The sequence below is a fragment of the Protopterus annectens genome, chromosome 5.part1 (assembly GCF_019279795.1).
Source record: "Protopterus annectens isolate FY-2018-M chromosome 5.part1, PAN1.0, whole genome shotgun sequence".
Taxonomy (NCBI): domain Eukaryota; kingdom Metazoa; phylum Chordata; order Ceratodontiformes; family Protopteridae; genus Protopterus; species Protopterus annectens.
This window is the reverse complement of record NC_056736.1, coordinates 750,497,275-750,513,817: the sequence shown is the minus strand read 5'-3', so window position 1 is coordinate 750,513,817 and position 16,543 is coordinate 750,497,275. Positions and strand designations below refer to the sequence as shown.

General features: G+C 39.0%; 1 protein-coding gene across 1 annotated transcript in view; it reads left to right on the top strand.

The window, feature by feature from the left end:
* The window catches only part of LOC122803639 (NACHT, LRR and PYD domains-containing protein 1b allele 2-like), a 466,610-nt gene that overhangs the window by 408,421 nt on the left and 41,646 nt on the right, over positions 1-16,543 (top strand). Inside the window, exon 8 of the mRNA XM_044073390.1 lies at positions 2,478-2,625. Coding sequence (XP_043929325.1) covers positions 2,478-2,625 — 148 coding nt within the window. The remainder of the gene's footprint in view (positions 1-2,477; positions 2,626-16,543) is intronic.

Sequence of the window (16,543 nt, the reverse complement as noted above, 5' to 3'; positions counted from 1 at the left end):
TGGATGAGGCCTCGGATGTAGGAGGCATGTTTTCGGCCGAAGGAAGAACCGCGAGTGTCGGTCCTTTTCCTTACATTTTTTAGCTAATTGTGAAGTCGGAGTCTCCGACGACATGCTATAAGCAAAAGCGGAGCCGAAAAACTCCTCTGCAAACTCCGACCGACGTCTAAGAGTCCGTCGGTTGAAGGAAGCACAGGCTAGACAAGCTGCTACGTCGTGGTCTGGGCCTAAACAAGGTAGGCAGTAAGAGTGGAAATCTTTATGAGGTATTTGTTTCCCACAAGTTAAACAGTTATTCACTTTTTCTGACATCGGCTGAGGCAAGAAAGAGTCCCCATCGGGGTACTTAGCTTTTTAGAAGTCTTCGGTAGTAGCAATCTCTGGTTCTGACCGACCGGCACTTGCGAACAGCTTCTGCTTGAGCCACGCAGCAAGAAAGACTGAGGAAAATGGCGTCGGCTGATGCCTTTATACCCGCTGAACTGCAGCTATGACGTCGGGTGAAGTGCGACATCAGCCGAGGCCAGACCCAGACTTTGGAATCCGGCCGACCGAAGGGCTGCCTGAGGCAGGACAACCCATTTGTTAGGACTGCAGATGCATCCTTGAAGGACATCAGACCATTTCTAAATGGATTGCTCATGGAATCGGATTTTGTTACTCTCATCATTGAAAGCAAATCCCAAGAAAAATTAGGACTCACTCTACCAGAGCTGCTTTTACTTCAGCTGCCTTTCTCAGGGGAGTACCTACCAAAGATATTTTGGAAGCTGCAACTTGGAGTTCAGTGCATACTTTCTCTAAGCACTACATTCTCCCTCTTTACTCTGTCTAGGGCAGGCTTTGCTTCTGCAGTCTTGCAGGGCCTTCTAGCCACCCCTTCTACTCTATAACCACCACCCTTTATCTCAGCTTTGGGATTCAACCCTACAGTGATGACTGCAACAGTGAAACACAATGAACATAGTACAGTTGTGTACACTTACCATAAATGTAGATGTTCGAGTGTCTTCACTGTTGCAGTCTGGGTTACCCACCCTCCAGTCCCCTCTTATACTTTCATTAGTGTGGTTTCCTACTTCACCCTTCTTCTGGGGTGTATTTGCTACAGGGTATGGGGTTTGTTGTATGTTACTTTTTTGTTTTACTATTAGCCTTCATTTTTGGGCACCTAACATCTGGGGCAAGAAAAACTGGAGAACATGGCGTCGGCTGGCAGCTTTGTACTCCTAGCGCTCTGACGTCAGGGAGCATGACTGAACAGCTGACGCCGGACCCAGACTTTGGGATTCTGGCCGACCGAGGACTGTCTGCTGGCAGGAAGAACCCTACAGTGATGACTGCAACAGTGAAGACACTCAAACATCTACATTTATGGTAAGTGTACACAACTGTACTTTCTGCTGGAGGAGGTGGAGTCCCCTATTTTGACCATATGAATTCTATCAGTAAGCCAGCTTACAACCCACCAGACAGTATATGGGTTGATACCCAACTGGTTGAGTTTATCAATGAGCCTGAGCGGGGTATGGTGTCAAAGGCCTTGGCTAAGTCTAGGTAGGCCATATGCACAGATTTGCCCTCATCTAGGGCTTTGGTGACTGCCTCGAAGAAGTCCACCAAGTTTACCAGGTATGATCTCCCCTTGACAAAGCCAAACTGGGTGGGGTCGAGCATTTGGAGATTTCCTATGTATTTGTTAATAAGGTCCCTGATGATTCATTCCATGGCCTTGCAGATAAGACTGATCAGGCTAATGGGTCTGTAGTTCCCTGAGTCTGTGGATGCACCCCCTTTGTGCAATGAGATAACGGTAGCTATTTTCCATTCCACTGGTATGAAACCAGTGCTTAGGCTGTGATTGAAAAGTGTGCCCAATGGTGATGCTAATTCCTGTTTTAACCCATGTATAACACAGCCCAGGATGTTGTCTAGTCCCATAGAGGTTGTGTTTTTGACCTTGAAACAGGCATTTAAGAACTTCTCGGAGATACTAGGTGGGGGACAGGTGTTAAGGATGCCTTGGGGTATATGTGGTGGGGACAGGGGAGTGAAGTTTTCACTGAATCTGTCAGCCAGCAGGTTTGCTATATCCACCGGTTCTGTATAATGTAGTAACTATGAGTTCAGTGTAAATCTGGGACTTAACTTTGAGGTTACGGATGTAACTAAGCAATGCCTTGTGGTTATCCTTAGTTAGGGAATCCAATTTGGATTCATAGTTAGTGTTGGAGGACTTCACTAGGAGTCTTATTTGATTGTTTAACGGAGCATTTCCAGTTTGAGACCATTCCTTCCTGCTCTTAGACAGCAATTTCTTTCTCCTATTGTATAGCCTGTTAATGGCAGGTGTCCACCCGGCAGGTTTGTTTTTCCTTGAAGATCTTGCTTTGGTTTTGTCAGGTATGGCAGAGTCAATACAATTGTCCAGGTGCTCATATATGATGATATTCAAATTTTATAATTCTTTTTTACAGATTCTAGAGTTTTATTATCTAAGCAGCAGTCAAAGGCAATCATACTGTGAAGTTTGTACTAATGATATAAACATTGCTGTCGACCTCAAGTTTCTCGAGTGCAGTCCCCATAGAGACATATGCATATGGGAGTGTGTATTGAAACCAGGTATGTATGACAAATGAAGACCTTTTGTTACAGAACATCTTAGTCTAGGAAACAATATTTTATTTGGTGCAGAAAGAAACACTACAGTTACACATCTCAATTAGTTTGTTGTGTGTAAGGCCTAGGAAGGGTGTTTGTTTCAGTCGTACATCTGTATTAAGCTCGTACCATTAATGCTTGCACTGGAAAAAGCTTACTGTCAGGAATATACCATTCTTTTAATTAAAATATTTAAACTAGATCCAGCTTACCAACTTTGTGGCTGAACTTGTATTTTTCTTGTATGTTGAAGTAATTTCCTTTAAGGACTGTTCTTAACAAATTACCAAACTTAAATTGCCGGCTGCCAGTTTGAGATAAAGGTTATGTGAAACGTTCTGCACAACTGTAGCTTTTTTCTTCTTTTCTCTTTTTTTTTTGGTATTTTTAAATCTTCCACTCTTACACATAGTAAGTACTTGCTCATCTTGAGTGAACATTTTTACGATAAAAAAAATAAAAATTGTGTTTTATATGTATGCATGTAATTATATTTGTTGGTGCACAAGCATTACTGTTCCCACAGATATTAATGCAATGATATCAGTTCTAGTTTAAGTAATGGATAAAGGGATAAGTTGGCTTCTTGTCACAGAGGGATGAAGCCACATGTAAAACCTAGATGTTTACAGTCTCATTAGCAGCTCAGGTGTTCTAGAAGCCAAGCGGGGAGACGGACAAGCAAAGGAGCTTTACCTGCTGACCTTTCTCAGGGGGAGGTAAGGAGGGAATGGATAGGTCTTAGTTCTTGGTGAGGCTATTAATTGTCCTTACAGGAGGAATGAGTAGAAGGTGACATCACTGCATGGACAGTGACTACTGGCCATTCCCAGTCCTCATGGGGTGAATCTGTCCATCTGCTGAATGCATTTCTTCCAAATGTAGTTCATTTGAATACTAATGACTTTCAGCAAACATGGTTGCATTTTTCCCTACTGTTCATCTGAAGTTTGGTTATTGTACTAAACGAAAGTGCGCATATTAAATTTGTTTATTTATCCTGCACTCCTGTCTATTTCCCTATACCTGCTGCCTTTTTGCCTTTTGTGGTTTACGTCATTTTTTAGTTTTATTTGGTGTTTTTATATACCACAATAAGCTGTTATAATGGGAGATATAAATATTGATTGGCAATCCTGCAACTCAACATCACTTCCTAACTCATTAAATCTGTTTGATTTCTCCCTGTTAATCCATACCACTGCAATAGTAGACAAAGAAAAAGCATTCTGTACTGGACTGGATTCTTACCAAGAAAACCAGTACTAAATGTTCTTCTGGTTGCTTACCCAACAGTGTTAATAACCATCTCCTGATGTTTGTATCTGTATCTATATGTGTCTCTTTCTCTCTCTCTCTCTCTATATATATATATATATATATATATATATACATATATGTCATATCTATCTGTCTAAATACACACGCACATTTTGAGACAATGATAAAACTTAAGCTAGTAAAATACAACCAAATACACAGCTTGACTGATTTTAACAGACACCTTTGTCTGCTACCTTTATTTCTGTACATTGACTCCACTGAACACATTTCCCTTGGATGGTGGTGTTTTTCACTTCGGCAACACTTTCCTTAATATTTTAAATAAAATGGCATCAGTTAAACCAAAAAGTGTCAGATCAACCCCAGTACCTTGGCTGACCAAGGAAACTAAGCAGCTAAATAGAGAGACAAAGTTTGGAAACTTTGGTATACAAAAGAAAAGTGTAAGATGCTTTCCAAACTTTCTGAGAACTTAGAAACTATCTAAAAACCACATTAAAAATGACACAAAGGTCTTATTACTTAAAGGTCCTACAGAAGCACAGAAATGACCCAAGTCATTTTGTTCAGCTATCAGAAAACATCTCTAACACTCCGACCTACACACCCAGTAATAACAAGGGTGACAGACAAACTCAATTTAATTCGTACTTTACAAACTATTCTTTCTAAAATTCAGGAAAACATCCACACACGCCTACACATAACCACATTAATCAACAACAGGAAGCTTCACTTTTCATCCTGTATGAACCTCCACTATTAAAAAATATTATATAATCTAAACCCAACAACCTTAGCTGGTGGTAACCAGCCAGATGTATGTCTGAAACTGTCAGCAGTTTGGCAGAGCTGCTCAGAGTTTGGCGATGTTAGCCAGAGGTCTGGAGTGAATCTGAACTAAATCTAAGGCATCCACAGTTTTCTACAAAAAATAAGTATATTTTAAGGTTGCATCGCATGCTTAAACTATATTTTGCTTAATTGCTGTGTCATTTTTCCTGTTTTTCACTGCTGCTACTGATTTATTCTGCACTTTAAATTTCTAGTACTTCTGCATTTCTTAGCATAGACTCCATTCAAACTTGCTGAGTCTAGACTGTTTGGTTTGACTGAAGCACTAAAACCAGCCATCTTACATTAAGAGGACCCCATGGCACCCTTGTGGCAGAAGTGTGAGGCTCAGGACCTATCTGATTGGGGATTGCTGGAAAAAGGTTCAGTCTTGGGCTTTCCCATTGGTTAGTAACTTCACTTGTGTTTAAACCCTGCATTTGCATGGGTTTGTGCATCTTGCAACAGTGTTTAGCACTGCTGTGTATAGACACAAATACTGAGAAACACAATTTTCCCTAGATATGTGTGAAACTAGAGTCAGTCCTCTCATGTAACAAACAAGACATCAAACAGGTTATCAGCACACTCATCTCTCCAGTCACAGAAGATAAGGTGAGGACACGTAAACCCACATATGTGGAGGTACTCACTAAGAGCCTGTATAAAGACCAGAGACCTCCCAAGCACAAAAACACACACATACTGGTACACAAACAGAATCCACCACTACACAGAGCAACACACATATCAGTGTTTCAACAGTTAAGTCCCTAAGGCAAAACACCTCAAAACCTAATGTTCTAGTCATGGGCGACTCAATAGTTAGATACACAGATGTCCCCCTCACCAGGTTGAACAAAGAGAAGATCCAGCTCAGCTGCCTGTCAGGTGCCAGGATCCATCATATCATGTGCGCACTTAAGTCACTCAGCAACAATTACTATTGTTTGTCACAGTACATGTTGGAGTGAATGACGTGAGATGTACCTCTCTGGACTTTATGAACAGAGACATGGCTGAACTCTCAGATTATGTGTCCCAGGCAGGTAAGTCCCTAGCCCTAATTAGCTTTTTACCTTCACCTAGGATGATGCTGCAATACAGACAAAAAATGATTGATTTCAATAACTGGCTTAGCTTCTGGTGTCACTCCAGGGGGATTCGGTATCTGTCAGTCTGGGAAGACATGATCGACAGTCCATGCTGCTTTGCCAGACATGGCCTTCACCTGTCTCCTCAAGGCTTTCTGACACTGGCAAAGATGCTTCCCTCCTCAATAGTGCCTTTTTTAGGCACTGTCCAAACAACAAAACTTCAGACGTAAAGAAATCCACTAAAGACAAACCCAAGGTCATGCTGCTTAATGAAGGTCATGCTGCTTAATGAAGGTCATGCTGCTTAATGAAGGTCATGCTGCTTAATGAAGGTCATGCTGCTTAATGCTGGGAGCTTAAACAGCAAACTGCAGTCCCTGGTCGCACTTCTCACCTTGGAAGATACTGATGTCTGTGCAGTCACTGAGACTTGGTTCAGGGCTGTAGAGAGCACCCCAGCCTTACAAGGCTACAATGCATTTCACACATCCAGACCCCAAAACGAGCATGAAAGAACCAAAGGTGGAGGTGTACCTGTCTTCATTAAATCTGATACACCTGAAAACTGGTGAAACAGTACGACTCTCTTGCGCTAATCCAGGTCCAAGTAACTACAGGTAAAATACTCTTCCATATCATCACTAGCTATAGGTCCCCCACCATGAACCAAGAGATTCACACTGCCTACCTGGACTTGCTAAAGTCACTCAGTGTACAGCCGAGCACCTTGTTCATGGGAGATTTCAAATGTCCTTCCACTGACTGGGTAACTTACATTAGTATAAACACAATCGCTATGAGGTTCCTAGACTTTAATTCAATTGGCCTTGAATGGTTGGTCTGCACCCCAACAAGGGGATCAGATGTCCTGGACCTAGTGTTCACCAACATGGGTGGGTTACTACACTACCACATGTGTGTTACCCCCCCTGGTAAGGTCAGACCATAATTTTGTCTCATTTGAAGTAAAGATCAAACCTGATACCCCTTCAGGAGTAAAAAAAAAAGAAACATTTCTCCAAAGCAAACTATAACCTACTAAGTGATGGTATAAAAAGTTTCAAAGCCCCTGCTTTCACATTCGTTTCCTCATACCATATCCTGTGGCACCTGGTCCACGAAAAATTTTTTGAAAGGGTTCCGCATTACTGGGTCTAGGTATATTTAAATATATTTAAAATAAATAAAATATTGGAAGAAACTAAAAAAATGTGTGAAGAGGTGATTAAGACAACATCTAACTCAGCACTGGAAGCTTTTCTGTCAAGTATTAATGATCATCTAACTACTTATGAGAAAGAATTGATACATAGAAAGAAAAATAAACTTCAAAGAGATCTGATGGATTATGAGAGGAAGAAGGCGTTTATACTGTCATCCAATCAGCTATCTAAATGGCGCAGTGTTAGTTTCCAAAATCAGGAAACATATGGTCAACGGAAAAACTGCAGCTTGTATTCAGCAGAAAGTCGGGCATCCTCTGTGGAAGAAGAGGAGTGTATGGACCAGGAATATATCCCGCATTACCTAGACCCAGTAATGCGGAACCCTTTCAAAAATATTTTCGTGGACCAGGTGCCGCAGGATATGGTATGAGGAAATGAATGTGGTAGGGACATGGTAACTATAGAGACCAGGGCCAGGGCCCATATAAGCGGAGTAAATGAACAAACTAAACAGGTAATACATGATGTAGTGGACTCTTATGTAGTAAATTTATCTAATTATGTATTTGATGAAGATGAAATGTCAATTTTGCAAACGGGGTTAAAATTTATTCCTACTGTTTTTCCAAGATTGTATGAAGTTAAAGCAGAAATATTTAAATTAATTCGTAAAATGCATTTGAAGGAATATTTTTACAATTCTGTTCCATATAATGTGAGTACGTTAAATGAAGACACAGATTCATCTAGTGAATGTAGTTTTTATTCCTGTGATTCAGATGTTGAAAGTGATGCATATACATTGTTGGATGCGAAAAAAATTTCTGTTAAAAGTACTTTCATGCCACCTTTTAAAAATGTTAGTATACAGCGATTTAATAATGCTATTAATTTAGTAATATAAAAAGAAATGAATGAATTTAATAGGATGAATAGGAATTTTAATTTAACAAAGGTAGAATGGCGTAAATTAAAACGACTAAGCATTAATGATAACATTGTATTTAAACCCTCAGATAAAGGGGGCAAGCTGGTTGTTATGAATTCTTTAACTTATTATGACATGTGCATGCAACATTTGAGCAATGAACACATTTATAAAAAGTGGACATGACAATTTTAAGTAAGGCTCAAAAAGAGTATGGGATGCCGTTGGATAAGGGAGTGAGGTTACATTATTTTACAGCATCAGATGTAACAAAAACGTTTGTGAATAAAGAGGGTTCTGTAGCTAGATTTTTTTGTGTGCCTAAAATTCATAAGGATTTGCAGTACCCACCAGGACGTCCAGTAGTGTCAGCCATTGGATATTTTACGCATAACTTGCGTTGTCTTTTACATGAAGTACTGTTGAAAGAAGTACTAAAGCTCCCATCTTATATTAAAGATTCCTTTGACTTTTTGAAGAAAGTGGGAGGAATAAAATGGAAGGAAAATATGTACTTTGTAGTAGTAGTAGATGTAACCAGTCTATATACTAATATACAACATCAATATGGACTAGAAGCTATACAGTATTTCTTGGGAGACAATCCCAGAACTCAATATATTAAGGAGCTAGTACATTTCTATTTGAATAACAACATATTTGAATTTAAGGGAAACCTCTATAGACAAAAACAAGGTACAGCTATGGGGTAGCTTATGCCCCCATGTATGCAAATTTGTTCATGGGGTTAATGGAGAGCACTCATATATACAGAAATGCATTTTTTTCAGAGATATGTTGCACACTATTTTAGATTTATAGATGATCTTATATTTATATGTCATGGCGGTAGAGAACAGGTGCTTGAGTTTTTGAATTTTTTGAATAACAACAGATTTGGAATCAAATACGATGAAGCACAAACAGGTCTGAAGGTTCATTTTCTAGATATTACTATAGGAGTAATTAATGAGAAAATTAAAACTAAGATCCATAGAAAATTGAATCAGTTGAATTTAATGTTACAAGCTACTAGTTGCCATCCACCACACACCTTGGCATCTATTCCTCATGGGGAACTGCTAGGAATTAAGAGGTTATGTAGTGACATGAATGAGTCACAAATAGAAGCTGAGAGAGCTATAAAAATGTTTTTGGATAGAGGTTATGAAGAGCAATTAGGAATGGAAAGTTATGCTACAATTTATGAGAAGCGCGACGTTAGTAAGAAAAGAAGTTAGATGGGTAACACTGGTAATGGAAAAATGACTTCAGAAGATAATAATATTTATTTATTTTTTGTTACCAAATATACTGTTTTTTTCAGATAGACTCAATAACTTATTAAAAGAATACTGGAAACTTATAAAGAGACAAGGTCCTTCTTTGTCACAAGTAGAATTTAGAACATCCTATCAGAGGGGGTGTAATTTTCAAGATTTGTTGGTACATAGTAAATATAGTAAACCAAAAGAGCGAATTAATAGAAATGTAAAAAAAAACTGGGCACAAGCCCTTGTGGCGAGTATTCCATTTGTCAATATATAGCATCTACATTTGACAGAATAAGTGGTAAAAAGTTTGAAATACAGGATTGTTTTACCTGTATGAGAAAGGGAATAGTTGTGATTATTTCTATATTGGAGAAAGTAAAACAAGTCTAAGTGAGAGGATAAAAGAACATGTTAGGGATATAAAAAATAATAAAATTATAAGTCCCGTAGCAGATCACTTTAATACAGTACATTCGGGAAACACAAATAGTTTAAAAGTTACAATTTTGGAGCATGTTTCCTTGCATTTTGCAAGTAATGATCTGCTCAAACATTCACTAAGAAAAAAGGAATCAGTTTTTATCATTAAATATAATACTATGCAGCCTTATTGGCTAAATAAAGAATGTCACTGGCAGAGTTTTATTTGAATTCTGTTTTAGCTTTAAGAAATTTGTATTCTGCCTAAATTGGTATAATTAGTTAATTGAAATTGATAGTGTTACAAATAGGCATGCTGTGAGTTTGCATTTTACTCTGTAAAGGCTGTTACGGCCAAGGCGCTAGGAGATTTTATGGTGGAACCTACTGATTTTTACTTTGCTGTGGAATAAACAGACTTTTACTTAAAGAAGAAGGTGTCACTGGTCTGTTGGGACATGGTTTGTGATATTCATTTTCTGCAAGTGTGGTTCAAATTCTCAAAAGCTAGTTACCAAAATAAAATTGCCAAAGATTCCAAAGACAACCACAAGGCATTCTTTAGTTATGTCAAGAATCTAAATGGCAATGCTCAGATCAGCTCTGAACTACAATGGAATGGCATTAAATACACTGATCCCAAGGATATTGCCAATATCCTGGCAGATCGATTTAGTAGCAACTTTACGCCCCTCTCACCCCCAAAGGGCCCATCTCAGTACCAAAATATTGCCAAATTTTGGTAATCACAGCCACACAGGTAGAAATCGCTCTCTCCAAAGCTAAGAATACAGCATCCATGAGACAAGATGACATCCCGGGCTGTGTACTACATGAGCTACAAAATGAACTGGCACCCCACCTAAGTGTCATGTTTAATCATAGCCTCACCTCTGGCTTTGTGCCCGCTGAGGTAGCACTTATAAACAAAGACATTGGCAACCTTCAAACACTGGACCCCACCCAGTTTGGGTTCGTGAAGGGCTGATCTTCATAGGTTCATAGGTTGGTACTAAGCTAACTGCCCTTGCGAGCCATTTTAAGCCTAGCCAATTATCCCTTATGAGACTCAAACCCTGCACCTTGTGTTTGTAAAGCAAACACCTTAGCCATTAAGCCACCTTCCCAACCCAACCCTCCCAATCTTATCTCCTGAACCTGATTGACTTCTTTGAATCAGTCTCCAGAGCTGTAGATGAAGGTAAGGCAGTCCACATAGCTTATCTGGACCTTGCCAAGGCCTTCAACACCATCCCCCACTCTGGAATCATAGATAAACTTACTAAGCTGGGCATAAATCCCTTTGTCACTCGATGGGCTGCTAACTGGCTTACTGACAGAACCCAGACCGTAAAAGTAGCCAACTCCAAATCCAGCTCCAGACAAGTGACAAGTGGAGTACCTCAGGGTTCAGTCCTGGGACCACTCTTGTTTGGCATCTACTTTTCTGAGCTACAGGCCAACACTAAGGGACTCTGGCTAACAAAGTTCGCAGATGACTGCAAACCTGGAAGCCATTATTGAATCCGCAAAGGATGTGGATATTCTACAAAAGGGCTTTACAGAAACAGGTGCTTGGTGCCAGAGCCATGGGCTCAAGCTTTATGCCAAGAAATGTATAGTTATCCCCTTTGGGAAAAACCATGTACCCATGAATTACCACATAAGTGACAGTACACTAAACACCGAAAGTGTGATGAGATACTTAAGGACACAGGTGGACAGTGGTCTCACCTTCAATAACCACATCGCCACGATAGTCAGGAAATCCTTCTATGTGGCACACCTCATCACTAAGGGCTTTTCATCCAGAAAAAAGGAGGTCATTGTCCCACTGTACTCATCCCGCATTAGACCCATTATAGAGTATAATGCCTCATTTGGTATGTACCTCACAAGACATCTGCAACAGCTGAAAAGGCCGCAGAAATACCTCACTAAAAGAATCACATGCCTAAAGCAGATGCCATATGCTGACCATCTAAAAAAACTCCAGCTATACTCTGTGGCATATCGTCTACTCAGAGGCAATCTCTGCTTAACATACAAGGCCTTGTCAAACCCTGAGATGTTGGACATGCTTCACTTAAAGAAATCCCAATCCCTCAGAGCCACATGCTCCAGGGATCTAAGCCTTGTCATCATAATGAACAAAACATACTGGCGAGATAGGTTCCTGACCCAGAGACTTCCCATACTCTGGAATAGACTGCCCATACATGTCAAGTAGAGCTCCTCCTTGGCCCTCTTCAAAAGGAACCTTGATGATTGGATGGGAGATAGGAAATTTACCCCGGGGATCATGTCAGTCGCCCTGTTAGACAGGGGTCCAGGGAAGTAAATCTTGTTGGAAGAAATATCCAGGGAATTGTTATGGCTAGGCTTGCATAGGTCCTAGGGCCGATAGCCTAGTACCAACCTATGAACCTATTTTATAACCTTGTGTCTCAATGTACGCAAGACATTGTAATCACTAGGTGTGGCGATTTCAGTGGGCAATGCTACTCTTGTCTTCTTTTCTTGGACTACTATATCCATTTTTCTAGCATCTTATCTTTTGGACTGTTGGTACTTGGTGATCCCATGTGATAAAAACTTCATCATTTTCTATAATTCTCTGTGGCTCGTTTCCAGTGATTTTCAGCCACTTCGATACCATAATGTTTGCACAATCTGCAGTGTAACAGTCTCGCCACATTATTATGCCTTTCAGTATACAGTCCCTCTGCCATTACAGCATCACAACCAGCAATAAGGTGTGTGACTGTTTCCAATTCGGTTCCACAAAACCTATATATGTCTGTTTCTCCCACATGTTCAATGGACTTTGTAAACCAGCGTGTACGTAGCCCACTGTCTTGCGCTGCCAATATTAACCTTTCATTTCTTGATGTAAACTCACCTCTCCTTAACCATTCCTGCATTAGTTCTTGATCCACATTGGGCTCTTCCAGAAGTTTTTGATACTTGCAACTATATGTTTTTTCCACATTCCTTGCCTTCTGATCTGGTCCTTCACCTTATATTCTTTTTGTTTTTTTAGCACATTAATTTGCTGCCTGTTTTTTATCTACTTCTGGTTTGATTTCCATTCCTGCTTGACGTAATATGCTTTTGCTAAATTAAGCAGAGATGTCATCTTAGATTTATTCTTCTCATGTTTCAAAACTTTCACCACATTTGGATCTTGTGAGATCAGTAGATATGTGTGAAGTCCCATGATTGCAGATCTATACATCTATCCAACACTGTTTGGGGCCAGTCAGTCACTCCAAAATGATAAGTTAGGACAGGAAGAGCAAATTGATTTAGGGCTTGGATCTTATTCGTGGGTGTCAATGCTGTTTTCAGGATTAATTTAAGTCTTCTAAAGTATTCCTTACTGAGCTTTATTCACATTTGTTCATGTTTTATTGCTGATCCTTCAATTCCCAAGTATTTATATACTCCCTCTTGCTCAAGTTCTTTTATATCACATTCTTGTCCCAGACTGATATTTTCCTGGTGCTGCAGTTTTCCTTTTTTAAAGGTTGTCTTTGCACATTTATCAAGACCAAATGACATTCCAATATCATCTGAAAAAGTTTTGACAACCTGCAACTGTGCTTTCAGTTCCTCATCTGATGAGCTATACAGTTTTAAATCATTGACAAAGAGAAGATAAGAAGTCATTAAAGTTTGTTGTTTTCTAGGAGCCAAATTGTAGCCATGGCCTAAGCTGTTAAGTAAACAGCTTAATGGATTAGTGGCAAGGCAGAATAGCAACGGTGACAGAGAGTCACCTTGGAATATCCCCCTTTGATTTGTTATCTCTGGGATAATAATCTGTCCTTTATCATGGCTTAATTATAAGGTTGTCTGACACTGTTTCATGGTTACTGTAATGTAGTCAATCAGTGTAGGGTGTATCTTATACATTTTAATCACTCTTTTATCCATGAATGTGGGATACTATCAAATGCTTTTTTGTAGTCAATCCATGCCAATCTTAGATTTTTCCCATTCTTACAGTTCTCCACTATAACTTTGTTTAACAACAAATGATCCTTTGTTCCATATGACTTTCTTTTATTGCCCTTTTGTTCTACTGTGATAATTGAGTTTTCTTCTAAATGACTATAAACTCTGTCAGCGTCAATTCCCATGTATAGCTTATATGACGTCGGAAGACAAGTTATTGGTCGATCATTTTTAGGGTAGCTTGCAGGTTCACTCTTAAGTAAGAGCATTGTTTTTCCTGTTGTTAACCGGTGCGGTGTGTATTCGGTGTGCACATACAAATAGTTCTTACTCATGGCTAAATCCTCATGCAAAAAGTTAATACTTTAAGCCAAAAGTTAGGTACTGCATCCGGGCCTGGGGGTTTCCAGTTAGAGGCTTTTCTCAACTTTGTTTTAATCTCTCTGGCTGTTACTTCATCCCATTTCATATCCTGTACCTTTAAACTTCTTATTCTTTCTTTTACTTCTTCTATCCATTTAGCATCTTTGTTATGTTCCACAGGATCTTCATAGATACATCTCCAAAATGTATCTACTTCCTTTTTTTGGTGGTCTTTCAATTTCTTTTACCTTATTTCCCAATTCTCTATAAAACTTTTTTGGGTCATCAGTAAATTGCTTATTTTGTGCTTTTCCCTTATATTTGTCTTCATATCTTTTAAGACTTTCCGTCTGTTTTGAAATTTTTAGTTTGTTATTTCCAATAGTGCATGATAGATCTTGGTCTGTTCTAATTCTGCACATTGCTTTAATCATATCTATCTTTCGTAATATTTTCATTGATCCATTCCCTCTTCTATAATCTTCTAACAGTGACACTTCTTGTCTTAGCTGCTTTATAGTTTTCTCTATTCAATACTTCCATGCTGGTATTCGATTTCTCCCCTTCCTTTCCCTCACTACCCAGTGTTCCTGTGGTAGACGTTTATCAGTTATTAATTTAGCTGCACAGTAATATGTCCTGTTTACTTCTGTTATATCGCATGCATCTCTATGGACAGTCCTAATTACTGTTCATTTGTTTTATCAAGCTTCTGACTTTTGGGGTTTTATTAACCTTCTGCAGTCTATTTCTCTCATTGATCTTGATATATCTGTCTTTGTCTATTAAATCAAGCAACTCTTCTCTTAACTCCTTTTCTTCCATACTGAGGGCACATCCCTTGTTTTCCATTTCTTGTGTTAATTCTATAGAAGGTTCTATAGCATTTTCCTGTGACACCTTCTCTTCAATTTCATCCTGTGTGTCATTCGTTGCTCTGTCATATGGGAACTCACTGGCCTATCACTCCTCAACTTTGACTGCATCAGAGTTTCCACAGCTTCCTGTTCCTTCCCTTGCTGTCCAGCTTCAAGTGAATGTTTATACTGGTTTCCTGTGGAAGGCTCCGCAATATCTTCATATGGCACCTGACATGTTGATTCCTGTTCCACTGGTTTCCCCTTAATTTGGATATCCATTGCTCTATCCTGTTGTGGTGCTTTCTGCATTTGATTTTCTACACTGAATCCTTCACTTTGCAGCTGTTCCATTACCTCAGTTTCTATTTCTTTAACTTCTCCATTACTAATCTTTTTTTTATACTTTTCCTCTTAGTCTTCTTATTTTTTTTTGTATTGTAAAGTTTTCCTTGTCTGGATTCCTTTTCCTGTATTTCTCTTCAAATATGTTTGGTGCTGCTCTTTTTTATTGGTTAGTTTTGCTTTCTCCTTTGCATAAATATCATACCATATTAAATCTCTTTTCCTGTCCATATTTCTATTCTGATGTCTCCTGATCTTCTTGTTTTTTCCTTATTCTGAGGATTCACGCCAGCGTACTGTGATGTAGTCTGTGTTAGACCTTCTACATTAAATCCTTCACTTCGCAGGCACTCTATAACTTCAACTTCTATTTCTTTAACTTCTGCTTTACTAATCGTCTTTTCTGCATTACATCTTTGTGCTATTAATCTTTTTATTGTGAAATTTTCCATATTTGGATGTCTTTGCCTGTATTTTTCTTCGAATATCTTTGAGACTTCCTTCTCCATATTAATTAACTTGGCTTTCTCCTTTGTATAAATATTGCACCCTATCAAATCTCTCTTTCCCATGTCCATATTTCTTTTTTACATTTTTCAAATATTTCTAGGCTTTGTTGTTTATATTTTCTCACTTCCTCAGAGGCTTCTTTTTCCATTGAGATCAAGGTTACTTAATCTATATACTGTTTTTCAAAAATCTGTTGTATTAATGAAAGCAATTTTTTATTTGAAGATTCTGACAGTCTTTCTGTGGAAGTATTTTTCTTTCCTCTAATTTCTGTCTTAATATTTTGTATATCATGTGTATGGAAATTCTGGGCTTTTTACATAACAGTAACAATACATCATTTCTTTCTTATCCTCAGTAGTCCACTCTATTGTCTTTATGGCTCTTCTTTGCCCAGTCAGTTTTTGTCATTTTTTAGGACTGCTACTTCCTTCTACAATGGGGTGCATCCTCCCCCTGAGCCTGTCCTGGCCCCATTGTAAGGATGTTTCCATATTTTGAGGATTCTATGCTGTCATTTTCTCCAGTTCTGGCACCAGTGCGCCTACCAGGATTGGGCACTTTTTTTATCTTGGGTCTTGTGCACCCAGCTGTCTTTTTTATTTTAATTTACTTCTGTCCATGATATATGCTATATAAATACAGTCTTTATATCAATGTCACCTTGGTAAGATTTTGTGAAAAACAGGGTCCACCTCGTGAAGGTACTCACCAAGACTTGAGGATCAATTCAATTTCAGCACTACTACTTTCCTTTGCTTGCTGACTTTTCATCTCTCCATCAGTATGGGTATTTGGGTGTACAGCTAGGCTTGTAAATGCCATTGGCCTAGTAACCTCC